Consider the following 17,400-nt stretch of genomic DNA (forward strand, 5'->3'; position numbering starts at 1 on the left):
TACACAAATATTAGTCATTTTATTCACTATCAGTGGTGATATTCTAATAAACAACAAACACTCATTTAGTGCTGACTTTGTATGAGGCATGATCTAAGTAGTTTATTTATCTCACTTAATCCTCACAAATCATCCCCATGAAATGGGTAACTACTATTTTTTCCCCAATTGTACAGCCATAGAAAGGTTAAGAAAGATGCCTAAAGTCACAAAGGAATGAACTGACGGAGCCGAGAGCTGAACCAGGGCAGCCTGGCTGCAAAACACTGCCCTCCGCGAAGTCTTTCATGTCCTGAGCACTGAAACCAATGTCCCAACTTCCTTTACGCTGATATTCCTAAACAAGTGGCTCGCAACAAAGCAATCCACATTGACATATGGGTACTGTCTTCACAAGATCCCGCCTTTGCTGGCTTGTTTCATCAATAAAGGCATCACCCAGTCATGACACCAGCTCCTCCCTCATCCTCGTTCATGGTCCACCAGGTCCTGCTCACATCAGCTCCACCAGACATGGGTTTCCAACCCCCCCTTCCCCTGGGCATCACGCACATGCCTCATTTTAGGCCTTCCCCTGTCCAGTGCACTAAACTCTCTCACTTGGCTTCCCAGATGACCCCCTTTAAAGCACCCCACTTCCACATGGCCACCAATTCTTCTCTGAAAATACAGGTCTCATCTTATCATCCTCCTGCTTTATTTAAACCCTCCTCACCTGTCACTGCCTACAGAACAAATACAAACTCCTGAGTTTTACAAGGAAAACTCTTCATATATTCCCTCAACCTACCTTTTCAGGATGGTCTCCTTTTCTACTGCTCTAAACACAGTGTAGGGTCTTCCGTGCTGTAAAGTAGATTTTGGGGGACCTGTCTTATTTTCCTTAACTAATTTAATTTACTCTCTCATGTCTTGATAATTACATACTCTGCTTAAAATTAATAAAATAGAATTTCCTCTAAAACATTTTTGTAATTTAAATCCACTCTCTCAGACTACTTTGCCATCATTATTCTGAATTAGCAGCTCTTTCATGAAAAGAAATAATTACCTTCTATATAAGCAGGAGTAAAATGTGTGTTGCCAAAAATTTACTGGTTTGGGTCCAGGAAAGGAGTTTCTTAAGGTCAGGAGCCCAAAAGTGCCTTCTGGGAATTTATGAAAATCTGTTTCTTGGATGTCTCAAAGATCGGTTGCAAAGCTAACAGTTGCTGGGGCTGAGGACTTGCAACAGCAACAACAACGACGACGACGACGACGACGACGACGACGACGAAAAACCTTGCTAGGAAGAGAGGAGGAGACTTTAGGTCTCAGCTGGCTCATCAGGAAAGTGCAACATCTCCAGCATGTTTCTGCAATGGTAATAAGTGGAACACCTCCAACAATATCCTGTAGATATGAGTTTCTCAACCACAGTACAAGTGATATTTTGGGCTAGATAGTTCTCTGTAGTGGCGGCTAGCCTGTGCACTGTAGAATGTTCAGCAGCATCCCTGGCCTCTATCTACTGGACGTCAATAACACTTCCTCAGTTTGACAACTGAAATGTCTGCAGACACTGCCAAGTATGGCCAGGGGGGCAAAATCGCCTGCAGCTGAGAATGAGAGCTATAAATACCATGCTCAAAGGTCAGCATCACTTCTTCTCAACTATAGTTTTCTTTGTCTTCCTCTTCCTGCCCTCCTTCTCCTTCTTCATGATAAAAACCAAAACACCATGACCACACACAATGTGAAAACCACACCAACAATGACAGATTTTTCTAGGAAGATACCATAAGAATTGTTCCTGACAGGTAGCCACATATTTATTCCTGCCCCTACAAAGAATGAAATAGAAAGAGACATGCAGGAGAAAGACACAGTTGTCTCTTGCTCTCTGCCCCGTTTCTTGGCAGCATTTGGGGAGGGGGGTGCTACTGCCTGGCTGTTACCTGATCCTGAGAAAGCCACCTGTTAAGCTGAGCACAGGGTTGGGGCATTTCAGGTGCTACCCAACCCACAAATGACAGTGTGGGTAACCCAAACAAGGAAACAACACAGGTGCAACTTAATTTCAAGGTCCATTAGCAGCACGAAAGGGGGAAAATTGCACTTCGAAACGCAAGTCCTGAAACTCAGCAGGGACATTTTTCATTTTCAACTTTTAAGTGGTAGAATAATAATTATGGTTCTTTTATTATTATTATTATTGAGAACAGCATCCAGGCTCAAATATGTTGCACTTCACCTGCAATACATTGCATGTGGCTACTGATGTTTGGAAAATGCTGGGCTAGCTAACATTCAGTTTAGACTAAATATTAGAAAACAGCCACTGGAGTTGTGCCTGCATCTTCAATTTTGTGGCTGTGTTTCCCAAATGACCTTGTAATTGTAAGTGATCGTAACAGGAAAGAAATGTTATCATTAAGTTGTGCCTTCTAGCTAACCCTGAATGCTGGCCAGTTATTCAGCTTATGTTGAATGACAACAACTAGCTCTTTAAAGTATAAATAAATAAATAAATGCAGAGGGACACATGCATTTACTGCCTCAACTGATGGAGAGAGAGGCACAATGCACCCATTACCCAAAATATTATAATCTAGAGTTGTACCCATCACATTCTATAAAAGCTCCACAGCACAGAAGTATCTCTACAAAGCTCAGACATGACAGACCCCCCCCAAAAAAAAAAAAAAAAAATTCTACTTCATTGATGATGTCTTCTAAGGTCTGAGAAAGGGAAATAAGATACCAAGCACCACTTCCAAGCAATTCCCCATGAGCAGAAATGGAAAAGAGAAACCAGAAGGAGAAACTTCTTTTAGCAGTGAAACCAAATGCCGTCCCCTACAGCATAATCCAATCAATGTGGGCATTTACTGAGCACTCCCAACAGGGAGGCTTTGAATAAGACGTTAGGGACAAAACAGATTAAGTGGACACTGTCAGTCCCCAGAAGGCCAGCATTGTCATTGTCACATATTTTTTTACCTTCTCCCTGTGTTAGCACGTGGCAAAGATGCTATTCCAGTTCCAATGCCATTCCCTCCACTTCATCATTTAAGATAATAAAAGTAGAGAAAAGAGGAATTGGTCTTTCTAAAAACAAAAATGTCATTCTGAAAGTGGATAATTTTGGCAAAGAAACATTTAAGTTCTTTCAGGGAATATATCTAGAGAAACTGATTTACTATGCAATTGGTTGAAGGGTGTGAATTTTTCTTAAATCTGGGTTTTCATTTCTTCGATTCACCTTCATCTTCAACAAGATAAACCAAGCTTGAAAATGCAGTTCAATCTAATTCTTGATTTCAATCAAGTTCATTTCCAGCTAAACTTCTCTAGGGGAACATCACTTGCACATAATAAAAAAGCCCAGGAGTGATAAATTTGGAAAGAAAAGCCATTTTGGATAAAAGGTACAGAGAACACAGCTAAACAGAGAAAGGGAGCACTCACGCATGCGTGCACACGCGCACGTGCCCACATGCATACATGTACTCGCACACACACACAGAGCTATCCCTAAAAAGAAAATAAATTTAAGGAACCCTTCTTCAACTGCTATGGTACCCAATTTAGAAGCAGTTTATAGCCAACCAGAAGATATATCAGCAAGCAATAAGACACAACAGTAAGCAATCAGAAACATCAGCAAGCAATAAGACACCAGAGTAAGCAGTAAAGACACACCAGGGAGAACATTTCTGAGCAATTACCACATGTCTTAATGCAAAAAGAGAAAAAGAAAAACTTCACTCAGTCAGCATTGGAACCCTATAAAAATGAACCCTCTCACAGCTCAAGTGCCATTTCTGCTACGACAAGAGAGGTAATGAAGACCGTATGGCCACAGATCAGAGAGGGCAAAAGCAGCAACAAATGGTTTTTTTTATCCTGAACAAGGGTTATAAAGTTAAGTTTTTGTCCTTCTTTTTGGCACCACAATCTACAGATATGGCAAATAGTTTAGAAATATGTTGTTTGACTGACAAAATATAAAGGCCCCACCACCCTCTGGGAGAAATAAAGTGCGATGCCTCCATTCTTTCTTTCACTTCTATATCCATTGCGGCCATCACAGTGGCTAAGGGAGGAATGCACATGCACACATAGGGACAAGCTTGCTTTCGCAAAGGTTGGTCAAAGAAACAGACAATTAGACACAGAGAACTTTTTTTTTTATCAGACAGGTTGTTAAATATCCCAGAAAACTGTCAGCTCTCCAGGAACCTCTAAGAAAATAGTGACCTATTTTTCTAAACTCACCCATTTGTGATGATTTACAAGATGATTTATAAGAAAGATGGAGCACACACTCTATATGGTGCTAGGTCTTAAGCTGAGCTCAGGGGGCTCCAGGTCCCTATCAAAGGTCCCCCCTTGCCCAAACACTTAAACTCCATTAAACCAGTGAAACCACTAGCTTCTTGTAGATGTTGAGAAGACAGAGTACAATCATGTGCCTCCAAGAGTTCCAAACAGTAACTGGTTATTTACTGGGAGGTTGCTAGATGTTAGTTTCCTCCCCTTCCTTCCAATTATTTTCTGGGTCATGATGCATTTCTAGTCTGTAACTCTTCCATGAGGCCCCTATGCCTCAATCCTAGCCACCTTCAAAATTTACCTTCCTGTGTGAGAAGCCTTCACAGCTACCTCCACTTACAGGATCACCATTTGTGTGATTTTATGCATATATATTATTTTCCTAAGTGTCCATTAAAAATCTCAAAAGTGTATCACACACAAAATATACCAAGGAGTGACAATGAGGTTAATTATTAGACACAACTCTAAATTTTCTCCCTCCTCCCCTCTAAAAGAACACATGAAATACTTTGGTTCTTTAATTATTCGTAAACACAGAACCAGTGGCACATCAAAAGGAGACCCACTCAGAGCCAACGACTTAGAGAATGTGTTCAAGAGGTTTGTGTTACTTGAGTAAGCTAGCTCCATACGTGGGGCTGGAACCCCATGTGAAAGAAGGAGCCACCAACTCCCTCCCTCCCCTATTTCATTCCTGGACATCTACCCACAATTCTGTACCCTGGGGCTTGGAGCCCAGGCAGCGAAGTCTCCCTGTAAGTCTGGCACACAAACAGGACAGTCAGCGGCAGCAAGATCCCTTACCAGGGCCGAGAATGACAACAGGTATGTTTACGTGGGCCTCATAGAACAGAGGCAGTGGGAGGCAGCAAAGCTAAAGGCAGAACACCCCACTCCACGTCTGGAAACAGGATAATGCAGAATGCCATGAACCCAGAAAGGACCTCTTCAATAGCATTTCCTACTGGGGACAGGAATGGGGGAGTAGAGACCGGAGAGGCATGGCTTCCATTTATTAATAAGCAGCTCAACACAGTGGGAGGTTTTCTTGTCTAATTACAGAAGCTGTTGGAAACTGCAGGGAAGATAGGATTTATGGCCCAGATGACACTGTCTCTGTGTTGTAATTAAAAGTTATTTTTAATACCTTTGTTTGGTTGGATACTTTGGATTATTAGAAATATATTTTGTAATTTAACACTTGCTAAAGGGCAGAACAGAACAGAAAGGTAATACAACAAGCTTGCATAATGTGAAACAATTAAATGTTTTGACACTGGGAGGTAGGAAAGGAAAAGAATTGCTCCCACTTAAGTCCATGCACTTCTACAAGTCAGGGGTAGAGGTAAACCAGAAAGTACTAAGTTAGATTTTCAAAGTACCAAAAAATAACCCAGCTACTTATTTTATCCACTAACTAGAATTTGGATACCACCACCACGAGTGTAGACAACTCACAACTGTTCACCCAAAGCACCTCATCCTAACCTTGAGCTCTTCGCTCTGTCCTGGGTTTCTAAGAAATGACAGTGGTCACCCTAAGAAGACCAAGTCCTGGCTCAACCACAAAGACCCAGAGGCCAACCCCAGGCAGTGCAATGGGGAATCTGATGTAAGCGATGGACAGTACGTGCTGTGTGTGACTTGGGCATTGTTTTTAATCCATTTTTCTTCTCTCATCCAATTTTAAGAAGGGACTAGACAAAATGCATCCCAGTGAAAACTGCAGGGTTTTGTCCATGAGTGGCTACAGAATCAGGCCAAGATCAGGCAGGGGCCATTTATTTCCTAAGTGCCATTTCTAGAATTTACATTTCCCCATATACACATAGGAGGCATTTTCTACAACGGTGGCTCTTCTTTAACAACAGGAAGGAGACAGTCTATTATATGGAACAGACTTTTGAAACTGATAAAAATGGGAAGGAGAAAGAACCTCTAACCGGCATGAGCTTCCCAGATAACCTGTTTCATTTCATCTTTATCCATGCTACAAATCTCCTCATTAAATGTGAATTCCAGGAGCTCATTTCATGAAATGAGTCACAGAAACCACCAGATATTACACATCATGATGAGACTTAAAACGTGTTTTAACATGTTCATCAAAAATAAATTTAAAATGAGCTTTTCCAGGGCCATACCACGTTTATGGGATTTATACCAGTAAGAACCACTGTACTGCTTTAGTCTTTTCCCAGTTGTAAGCAGGGTCTGACTCCATGTCAGGGACAATTGCTCTTACCTGCCACATTAATTTTCTCAAGTGCTACCAAGCTGGGAACAGCCGTGGTGGAGTTGGTCGAGTTTGTTCCCGTGCCATTGATTACAAGATTGTCCACCTTTGACTCTAACTTGCCAATGCGCTGCAAGATATTATCCAAAAGCACAGCAAGTGTTTTCTTCAGATCTGTGAAAGAAAATGCAAAGAGTTGAAAAATTCTTTGGCCCTTGTATGTTTGTCTGGCTCATGCGCTCGCTCACTCTTTCTCTTCTCCCCCCCACCACCTCTCTGTCTCTGACATGAAGAACAAAGGGTGGCACAATCAAAAAGTACTGCTTAAACATCTGCCCTAACAAACCATATCTGGTTTTTTTTTTAATTTTTTTAATGTTTATTTTACTTTTGAGAGAGTCACAGCACAAGCAGGGGAGAGGGGCAGAGAGAGAGGGAGACACAGAATCCAAAGCAGGCTCCAGGCTCCGAGCTGTCAGCACAGAGCCCAACACAGAGCTGGAACTCACGAACCGTGAGACCATGACTTGGGCTGAAGTCAAATGCTTAAGTCAAATGCCTATCTGACTGAGCCACCCAGATGCCCCTTTAACAAACCATACCTTAAAGATGACAGTGGCCCAGAGAGCACAAATCAGTCTGTTCTGCAGTCCATGTAAGGCAGTAAGTGACATAAAATTAATTCCAGCTACTAAGTTGATAGAGAAAACTCTGGGTTACTTAGCATCCTATCAATTTCATTGTTATTTTTAGTGCTATATACTCTAGTATGTCCTAATTTTTTTTTTTTTTTTTTTGCAAAGTCTTTATTTCGGTTGGTTACTTACAGAAATAATAGAAACTACAGTTCTAGATTCTAGGCATGCTGGGTAACTCAAAGGTATCTGTAGTGAAGTTTAGAAAGATACTTAAATTAAGACCAGATTCATTCATGCAAGAAATTTTTATGAAACAAGTGCTACGTGCCAGGCACTGTTCCAGATGCTGGGGCTATTTTCTTGCGATGCTTACATTTAAGAGCTGATTCCCTTTTGGGGAGTCTGGATGGCTTTGTTGGTTAAGTGTCCAATTCTGGATTTCAACTCAGGTCATTCATTCACTACCTCATGGTTCATGAGTTCGAGACCCATATCAGGCTCTGTGCTGACAGCACGGAGACTGATTGGGATTCTCTCTTTCCCTCTCTCTGCGCCTCCCCTGCTCATGCTCTCACTCTCTCAAAATAAACATAAGTAAAAAATAGAGTTGGATTCCTTTCCTACACATCTGACTGGGTTAAATGCTGCACTTCTCTCTGGACAAACTACAGACACTTTATCCTCATGTATACGTAAATGTTTACTAAGTTTGTACACAAGGTATTCCACATGTACAAGATTAATTTAGCTTCTCTTCTCTGGAAACTCATAATTAAAGAAAGATATTGACTTGTACATGTGAGGAAGTCAGAAGGACAACAGGCCAGCCACCCATGTGAATAGAATCGGGCCTCATTAATGAATTGGGAGCCGTCCAGGGGAGAAGTGCATGATGTGGGTAGTAGGATGTGCAAAGTCCTAAACAGGGACAAACGCAAGGTTGCCACTTCCCCTCCTACTAGGAACAGGGTGAACTTGAGCCGAGCAGGTAATCTCACCTGGCCAGGAAAGAAGTATACACCAGATCAATTCACCAACCCCAGAACACAGCCAAATGACGTTGAACCCCGGCCGCGAGGCACTCGGGCAGTCCCATTTTGCCAAGGGGACAGGAAAGTCATCAGAATGGAAGCAAAGGTATATCATTAGCATGGAAGTTTGTGTTTCTTAGTGGTTTACAGATGGGAGGCATGGCTGGAGCGGATTAAAAATTACCAGCAGAAACCAAGCCTACACCTTCATCCTGGAAGCTAGGTGTTCTGTGCTGGGCAGAAGCATGGTTTCCCCACCACCCTCCCCAAACCGAACATTAGACTTGTTCACCCTGTTAACTTCTGGAGTGATTCGTCGGTTCATTCTAACAAACACCAGAGCGGGCCTATTTTTTTGCTCTTCAGCATGTATATTTCCTACAGGTAAGAAGAAGCTGGTCACAACATTAGAGCAACAGAGCTAAAAATATCATTATAATCGAGAAGGGCAGAAGGGAACTAATGTTTCCCAAATGCCCATTGCAAGCCACACGCAAATCTAAGAAACCCCCTTCTCCGTGAGGTAGGTGAGGTAAAATGACTTCATTTTACAGATAAGAACATGAAATAACATGCTCACAGCTATAGAAATAATAAACCAGAATGGGGACTTGAGTCAGGCTGGCCTAATTCCCGGCTGCCTCACTGGCCCAGCCAAAAGTCAAGCGCAAGGGCAGAAGAAGAAACCAAGTGTGAAATTCAGTGTCTTTCACCCATACCATTGTGATTAAGGGCCCAGACTCTGGAGCCAAGGTTTCTGAGTTTATGTCCTCATTCTCTACTCCTATTTCCTTACCTGTAAAAGAGTGGTAAGAACCCTTGCCTCTTTGGGGTTGTTACATGGGTATAATGAGTTAATATGTATAAAATGTCCTTAATAATCACTACGTAACAGCCTGCGATACACATAGACAAAAAAATGAAACCTTCCTCTGGGAAATGCTCTCATCTTTCCTCAAGAAATCTCTTCCTGAGTGATGCAGAGAGCTTTGCCACTTTATCCAAAGGGTCATGAGCTCGCTCTTCAAGAGCTGCAGTCCCACGGTCTGCATGACTCACAGTCTGCCCCTGGCACACCCTTAGCTGGCAGAAACAGCAGGGGTCAGCCACCAGCTCTGCTCTTACAGTGAACCTAAAGCATCAACTGCTTTTCCAGAATTCTGAAGATTGCCAGGGGCCAGCAAGGCAGATGGGGGCAATGGTACCACGAGGAAGCAGCCACAGTGTTAAGAAACCACCCCTCAGATAAAGGACAGCAATGGCCTCCACCTCCAGCCTCTTTGCCTGCAGGCTCTCGCACCAGCCAGAGTCCACACAGGTAAAAATGGTATTTAACTACTACCAGCAATTGAGATTAGCTAGACACAGAAGCCCTGAACCTCTAGAACAGGTTAAATCAGGGTTTCTCAGCTTTGACACTATTGACACTTTGGGCCGGGTAATTAGTTGTTGTGGAGGGCTGGCCAGCGCACCGAAGGGTGTCTGGCTTCTAGCCAGTGAATGACAGTAGCAATCCTTTCATGTGACAACAGAAATGTCTCTGGACATTGCCAATGTCCCAGAGGGAGGGGGGGAAACAACTGCTCCCATTTGAGAACCACAGAATTAAGCATATTCTCCCAACCCTCATCTTCCTCACTGCCCCTTTGTAGAGAGGAAATGGAAGTATGAGAACAGTCACTGAACTTGCATTATGTGTGACCTCAATTCACTGATGCCCCTGAGGCGTTGCAGACATTGCTACAAATACAATGGGAAAAACAATGAAAGAATCGGCCCTCCTCCCTACAGGGGCTTCCCAAAGCCTAGCCCATGGTGATGGTCTCTCAAGGGCTGGTAACCTTTTGCAACTTTTTGCCTTTTGTTAAAAGGCAACAAGGACTACTGGACAGAGCCCCCTAACCCAAAGTTACTGGTGACAGTCACTGGTGGAGCACCCTCTTAGGTAGATTACACAACTGTCACATCAACATTAAGATTATACAAACAAATGGAAAGACATATTCCATGCTCATGGATTGGAAGAATATTGTTAAAAGGTCTACACTACCCAAAGAAATGTACAGATTTAATGCAGTCACTATCAAAACACTGACAATATTTTTCACAGAACTAGAACAAATAATCCTAATATTTGTACAGAACTGCAGAAGACCCTGAATAGCCAAAGCAATCTTGAAAAAGGAGAGCAAAACTGGAGGTATCACAATTTCAGATTTCAGGATATACTACAAAGCTGTAGTACTAAAAACAGTATGGTACTGGCACAGAAACAGGCACACGTATTGATGGAACAGAATGCAGAGCCCAGAAATCAACCCATGACCGTATGGTCAATTAATCTATGACAAAGGAGGCAAGAATACTCAATGGGAAAAAGACAGGCTCTTCAACAAATTGTGTTGGGAAAACTGGACAGATACACATAAAAGGATGAAAGTGGATCCCCTTCTAACACCGTACACAAAAATAAACTCAAAACGATTAAAGACCTAAATGTGAGACCTGAAATCATAAAAATCCTGGAAGAGAAAGAGAGCACAGATATTAATTTCTCTGACATTGGCCATAGTGTTATTTTTCTAGATATGTCTCCTGAGGCAAGGCAAAGAAAAGCAAAAATGAATTACTGGAACTACATCAAAATAAAATGCTTTCACACAGCAAAGGAAACAAACCATCCACAAAACAAAAAGACAACCTACTGAATGGGAGAAGATATTTGCAAATGATATACCCAATAAGAGGTTAATCTCCAAAACATATAAAGAACTTACACAACTCAACACAAAAAAGCAAATAAGCCAAATAAAAAATGGGCAGAAGACACGAATGGACATTTCTCTGAAGAAGACATGCATATGGCCAACAAACACATGAGAAGATGCTCAACATAGCTCATCATCAGGGAAATGTACATCAAAACCACAATGAGGTATCATCACCTCACACCTGTCAAAATGGCTAAAATGAAAAACACAACAAACAGTAAGTGTTGGCAAGGATGTGGAGAAAAAGTAATATTCGTGCACTACTGCTAAGAATGCAAACTGCTTCACCCCTCTAGAAAACAGTATGGAGGTTCCTCAAAAACTTAAAAATAGAACTACCCTATGATCCAGTAATCACACTACTAGTTTTTACCCAAAGAATACGAAAACACTAATTCAAAAAATATATGCACCCCTATGTTTATTGCAGCATTATTTACAGTAACCAAATTATGAAGCAATCTAAGTGCCCATCAATAGACAAATGGGTAAGGATGTGGTACACACATACACACAAACACACACATACAGGAATATTACACAGCCATAACAAAGGATGAGATCATGCCATCTGAGACAGCATGGATGGACCTAGAGGGTATTATGCTAAATGAAATAAGTTAGACTAAGAAAGACAAATACCATATAGTTCCACTCATAAGTGGAATCTGAAAAAAGAAAAACAAAATTGCAGAATCAGACCTATAAACACAAAGAACAGATACCTGCCACAGAGGAGAGGGTGAGGTATGGGCAAAATGGGTGAAGGGAAGTGGGAGGCACAGGCTTCCACATATGGAACGTGTAAGTCACAGGAATAAGAGGCACAGCATAAGAAATAGAGTCAATGATATTGTAACAGCAACGTGATGGGACAGATGGTAGGTACACTAGCGGTGCACATAGCATAACGAATAAGCTCATTAAACCACTAAGTCATAGACCTGAAACTAACGTAACATCATGCGTCAACTATACTTAAAAAAAAAAAAAAAAAAAAGTCAAAATAAAAAGAAGATAGTCTTTCTTGATTCCTAAAATACAGTCCCCAATAAGGGTGACCTACCATCTCTTGTTGACGCCACCTACCAGAGAGTGACCATTTTGACTGTGTGACATGGTACAACTAAAGGAAGTCACGGTGATGAGAAGGATGCCGACGGTCACTATCACAACTACGACCCTGTACCACCACCACCACCACTGCCACTGCCCTGCCATCGATTGAGCTCTTTCTGTGTGTCAGCTACTGTCCTCAGCACTTCTCCCGGATTAACACATGCAGTCCTGCCATGAGAGTATGAGGAATGTATCACTGTTACCATCTCCACTTCATAGATGATAAAACAGAGCAGAGAAGTTAAGTAATTTGTTCCAGGTGACTGCAGCTTGCGGGTTCAGTCTCAAACAGTCTGGTTCCAGACCCAACAGCTCTTCCCTACCATGCCACACTGCCTCTTAAGAACCACTATGGACCTGCCAGCAAGCAAGCATCTCTGACCTGCTGCTTCTGAACACACTTCTCGGGACTAACCTCTGGGGTTCTGCCATGTGTTTTTGTTAAATCATATGCCAACCATCCTCAAGATTCACTGATGCCACTCTTCCGTGAGCAACTCCCCAACACCAAAAATAATCAAGAGTCTCCATTTCCAAACCTGCAGCCTTGAAATGAAAATGGAATATAAAGCAATCAGAAAAGTTGGACTCTCTAGGCACTTTACCTGGACAGGGATGTTTTCTTTCTCAATATGAAAGAAGGTCATTTTCAACAAGCAGCTATTTGAGTCACTATTTTAAGATAGCTGGACACAAGATAAAAAACAGTGTCAATAAAACACACAGGGCTTCAAGCCCATCTTTGTATCCTTACCAACTGGCACATGATAGTCCTCAGTTATGTGTGTGTTACATAAGTAAATGAACAAATGAATGAATGACCCAACAAGTAAGTGGACTATGGTCTTCCCACCAATAAAGCTAAAGAAATTATACCTCTGTAGGTGATGAAATTATTTCTCACCTTTGCATTTTACAGTTAAACCTGCAAAAAATACAAGTCTTATTGCAATTTTAAATTAATACTAGAACATTTTGTGTTTTAGTCTTAATGATAATCCATTTATCCAATAAGACTGTTCACCCAAGAATAATTTCTACAGAGCTTAGCAAAGAAATTAGGGCAAATATATTCCTCCAAATTCTAGTGTAACATTTTTATATTTATCATTGTGTTTTACAGTTATTATAGCAGTAAAATGTGTCCTCAGCAGGATTACAATTTTCAATTACTAAAAGGCTTTTAAAATTTTGTTTGTGCTTCAAAGCCTTAGCCATAAAAATTTAATCCCAACATCACTACCGCAATTCTGTATTCCTAAAACTTACTGTACATGATAAAGATGAGATCAAAGCAATTGGAAACATATAAAATGTCCTTCTGGGGAAAGTAAGCTTTGCTTTCTATCATGCCAGAAGTGCTTTTATCAAGGGCAAGATCGACAAAAATCTCAGAACAGGTGCCCTGACAGCTTCTTTAAGTTTTCACATTCAGAAAGCCATGACTTTAGGGGGTGAGTAGGAGCTGGAAGATGCTACCACATTCCTGAACAGGACAGCCAAGGAGATTGCACTGTCAGCTAGACTTGCTGCCTGAGCTGGAGCCCAAGGAGATGGGATTTCAGTAGAAAGGGAGTCCTACTGGTAGGAAGAAGGTCTATCAGTATATAGGTCTATTGGCTAAAGCTGTTGAGACAGGACAGCAAACCCCGACTGCCCAGATCACCCAGGCAATCAGTAATTGAGGAATGATCAAGAAAGGCAGCACTTGGGGCCGATGCTATCCTACTCCGTTCCCTTGGCTCATGCTTCCAAAGCAGTGGTTCTCCAGCCTGCTGTCCTCCAGGCCAACCTTTACCAGGCTCTGTCCTCAAGGCACTCCATCAGAATCTATAGAACCCCACGAATCAAGGACTCTGGGCACAGCCACGATTGGCTATGTTTAAGGTGCAGCCACCATGATTCGCTGACACAGAACCAACTGTGCAATGAACAAGGATTTACATATGAACTTCAAAAAATAATTTGCATCTGTGCCTGCTCCTAATCCAAGTCCCTCTTCACCAAGGCTGCCCTGAGAGGCAGAGTGCCAACAAGAAACGGCTTCACTTGCTGCTTGGGAGAAACTAGCAAAGACAGGGCGCTAATGAGAAAGGAAGGTGCTAATGAAAAAAGAATTAGCCCCAACCTCTCACTTCCACTCACTGCCAGGAATGTCAACTTTCATCAGTTATGTATTTTTAATTTTAAAATGACCTTTCCACAGAAAGATAATACAGTTTTAGTAATACGCAAAATACAGTCCATTCATCGCATACAAGGACCCTGTAGTGTTGTTTATTATAGACACATCGGGACACTACCCAAATGCCCAAGAAAAAAATTAAGTTATCTATGTCCATCCATTCATAAGAGAATAAATCACTGGACTGGAACTCAGGGAGGGTAGAGCAGGTGTCTTGTCATCTCTGTTTATCACCACTGGCTATTAACATCAGGAGCTCACTGATTATTTTTTGAATGGATGGATGAAAAACACATGTATGGCCATTAAAAATACCTGATGGCATAAGGAAATACAACAAAGAAGAGTTTTAAAAGCTGCACATAAAGTATTCCAATTTTTTTTTGGAAATGAGCAGATGTGCACGTATCTCTCCACATTTTAAAAAAGGACAGGAGGGAAATCAAAATTTATCTGGATTTGGAGGTGAAAAGTATTTTACATTATATTCTTCTTTATTTCTAAGAATGGTAAGGGCACCTGGATGGCTCAGTCAGCTAAGTGTCTGACTTTGGCTCAGGTGATGATCTCTCGGTTAGCAGTTGGCGAGTTTCAGACCCGCGTTGGGGCTCGCTGCTGTCGATGAACAGCCTGCTTCAGATCCTCTGTCCCTCTTTCTCTGCCCCTCCCCTGCTCATGTTCTCTCGGTTTCAAAAATAAACAAACATTTAAAAAAATGGGCTTGGATCATCCTTGCCCTTGTGTGTTTTATTGACAGCATCTTCTATCTTGTGCTGAATCGTTTGGAAATGGTGACTCAAACAGCTGCATAAGCTGAAAATGAACTTTTCTTCTTTCACGTTAGGAGAGAAAACAAGCCTACTCAGGTTAAGTGCCGAAAAGAGTCCAAGGTTTTTCATTACCTCCAGTCTACGTGCCCTCAGTTTTATATGAATATTCACTGTACTCTGACAATCATGAAGGCATAAAAAAAAAAAAAAGCTATTTGAAAATACATATAGTGCAGTGAGTTCTACCCTTACAACTCAAAGATAGTGGCCCCAAGACCTGATGTCAGGTAAGAAGACACCTCCGGAAACATTTCATTGACTGACCCTCACTGCCTTCTATTTGAATTCTTTTTTATTTTTATTTTTTAACATTTTTTCATTTTTGAGAGGCAGAGAGAGACACAGAGTGTGAGTGGGGGAGGGGCAGAGACAGAGGGAGACAGAGAATCTGAAGCAGGCTCCAGGCTCAGAGCCTGATGCAGGGCTCAAACCCATGAACGGAGAGATCATGACCTGAGCCAAAGTCTGAAGCTTAACCTACTGAGCCACCCAGGAGCCCCTCCCATTTGAATTCTTAAAGCCACCTGGTGGGTAACCCACCTGTACTTAAAGTCACAAACATGCCCTCTTCCCGTAGCTGTCACAGGCACCCACACCATGTCTCAGATGCTCAGTATTGCTGACTACTGCTGTCTCCGGGTTAAGCTGCAAGGACACACTTTAAGCTTTGAGTCCAGTGCATACCAGAAGCAAATGTTATTCCTGAGGTGCTACAGGGGGTGTCGCTAGTATTTCAAGGAACTTTCTAGGCAGCGGAATCTGAGAAAAGATCTTATCTAGGCCTGTTGACGATATCAAGTGCTTTATGGAATCTACAGATATCCAGAATGGAACTCTTGGGCTGTTGTGTCAATTTTCCTGACACCTAGCCAGCTGCACATAATAGGAGTCAAGCATTTCAGCCCTTTTTACAGAAGAGAAATGAACTTGGGCTCTGGGAGGTCAAGCCCACTGCTATGGAGGGTCCCAATCTGACCTGTGGGCCCACACCTCCCTGTCAAGGAAGGGCAGCCACAGCCCACTACTCCCTCTCCCTCACCTCCTGTACCAGGAACAGGACCAACAGCAATGCCTTCTTCAGAGACAAAGTGAGCTCACCAAATCCAGCTCATCTCACAGCCCACAAGGGAAAGCCTTCTCTTTTGAACAGGGTAAGGACCATCACATCTCCCACTTCCAAAATGCCCAAGTCACTCTGTGGAGCGAACACGCTTTAAAAAGGGATCCAGGGAGGAGCCAAACAGCATGTGTCTGGAGACCAGGGCAGCTGTCCTCGAGCCTGGCCAGCATGGGACCCAGCAAGGGTGCTGCCAAGGCAGGCCTGCCTGGTGATTCTAGCAGACAAGCATCGCCCAGTCTTGTGAAGGAGAGTAGTGGCAAGCCTGCCTTCCTCCCTCTTGGGGAGAGCTTACTTCTGCTCAGGTCATCCCCTGTAAATGCCGAGGACAGCTACAGGAACACATTCCTGAAGCCCTGTGTTCAAACACAGAAACAGTGTCCGGTTCACATGAAGAATTTTGGTTGGGTGGTAACAGATGTAGGTACATGCAGGCCAAGGTTAGTGATAATTCACCACGCCGAATGCATTTCACTAATCTAAGCGTTTAAATAAGCTTTGTAACATGTAATCCTTACAACAAGCCTATGAAGTAAGTGATATTATTATATCTCTATTTTTAAAAAGAGGAAGCAGGCTTTTAAAACCTCATTTACCGGGGCGCCTGGGTGGCTCAGTCAGTTAAGCATCCGACTTCAGCTCAGGTCATGATCTGGCAGTTTGTAGGTTGGAGCCCCGCATCAGGCTCTGTGCTGACAGCTCAGAGCCTGGAGCCTGCTTCAGATTCTATGTCTCCCTCTCTCTCTCTGCCCCACCCCTGATCACACTCTGTCTCCTTCTTCTCTCAAAAATAAACAAGCATTAAAAATTAAAAAACAAACAAACAAAGCACTACATCAGTGTCCTGCCCAAGATCACACACCTGGCAAGGAATCCTTCTATAGCCACCTATAAACGCTCTCTAACTACCTTCCAGAATAAACACTTGCCCCCAGGTCAGAATCATGCATAACAGCTACTTGGAGCCACCTGGACAGACAGTCCACAGGCAATCTCTTTCTGTTTCCCAGTCTTACTAAAAACACTACTTTCAAATTAGCCCCAGCTGTAACTGTTCCACACAGGTAGAGTGAGGACAAGGGGGCTGCTGCTAATCACTTCTGGCTACTAGAAAGTGCCAGGTATGCACTAAGCCCTGGGCTACAGCAGGAAC

General features: G+C 42.5%; 1 protein-coding gene across 4 annotated transcripts in view; it reads right to left on the reverse strand.

The window, feature by feature from the left end:
* Positions 1 to 17,400, reverse strand: part of MGAT5 (alpha-1,6-mannosylglycoprotein 6-beta-N-acetylglucosaminyltransferase) — a 340,181-nt gene that overhangs the window by 190,484 nt on the left and 132,297 nt on the right. For all 4 annotated transcript variants that reach the window (XM_049616196.1, XM_049616194.1, XM_049616195.1 and 1 more), the window contains one exon: positions 6,566 to 6,730. In XM_049616196.1, coding sequence (XP_049472153.1) covers positions 6,566 to 6,730 — 165 coding nt within the window. The remainder of the gene's footprint in view (positions 1 to 6,565; positions 6,731 to 17,400) is intronic.

Source organism: Panthera uncia (assembly GCF_023721935.1).
Source record: "Panthera uncia isolate 11264 chromosome C1 unlocalized genomic scaffold, Puncia_PCG_1.0 HiC_scaffold_3, whole genome shotgun sequence".
Classification (NCBI taxonomy): Eukaryota; Metazoa; Chordata; class Mammalia; order Carnivora; family Felidae; genus Panthera; species Panthera uncia.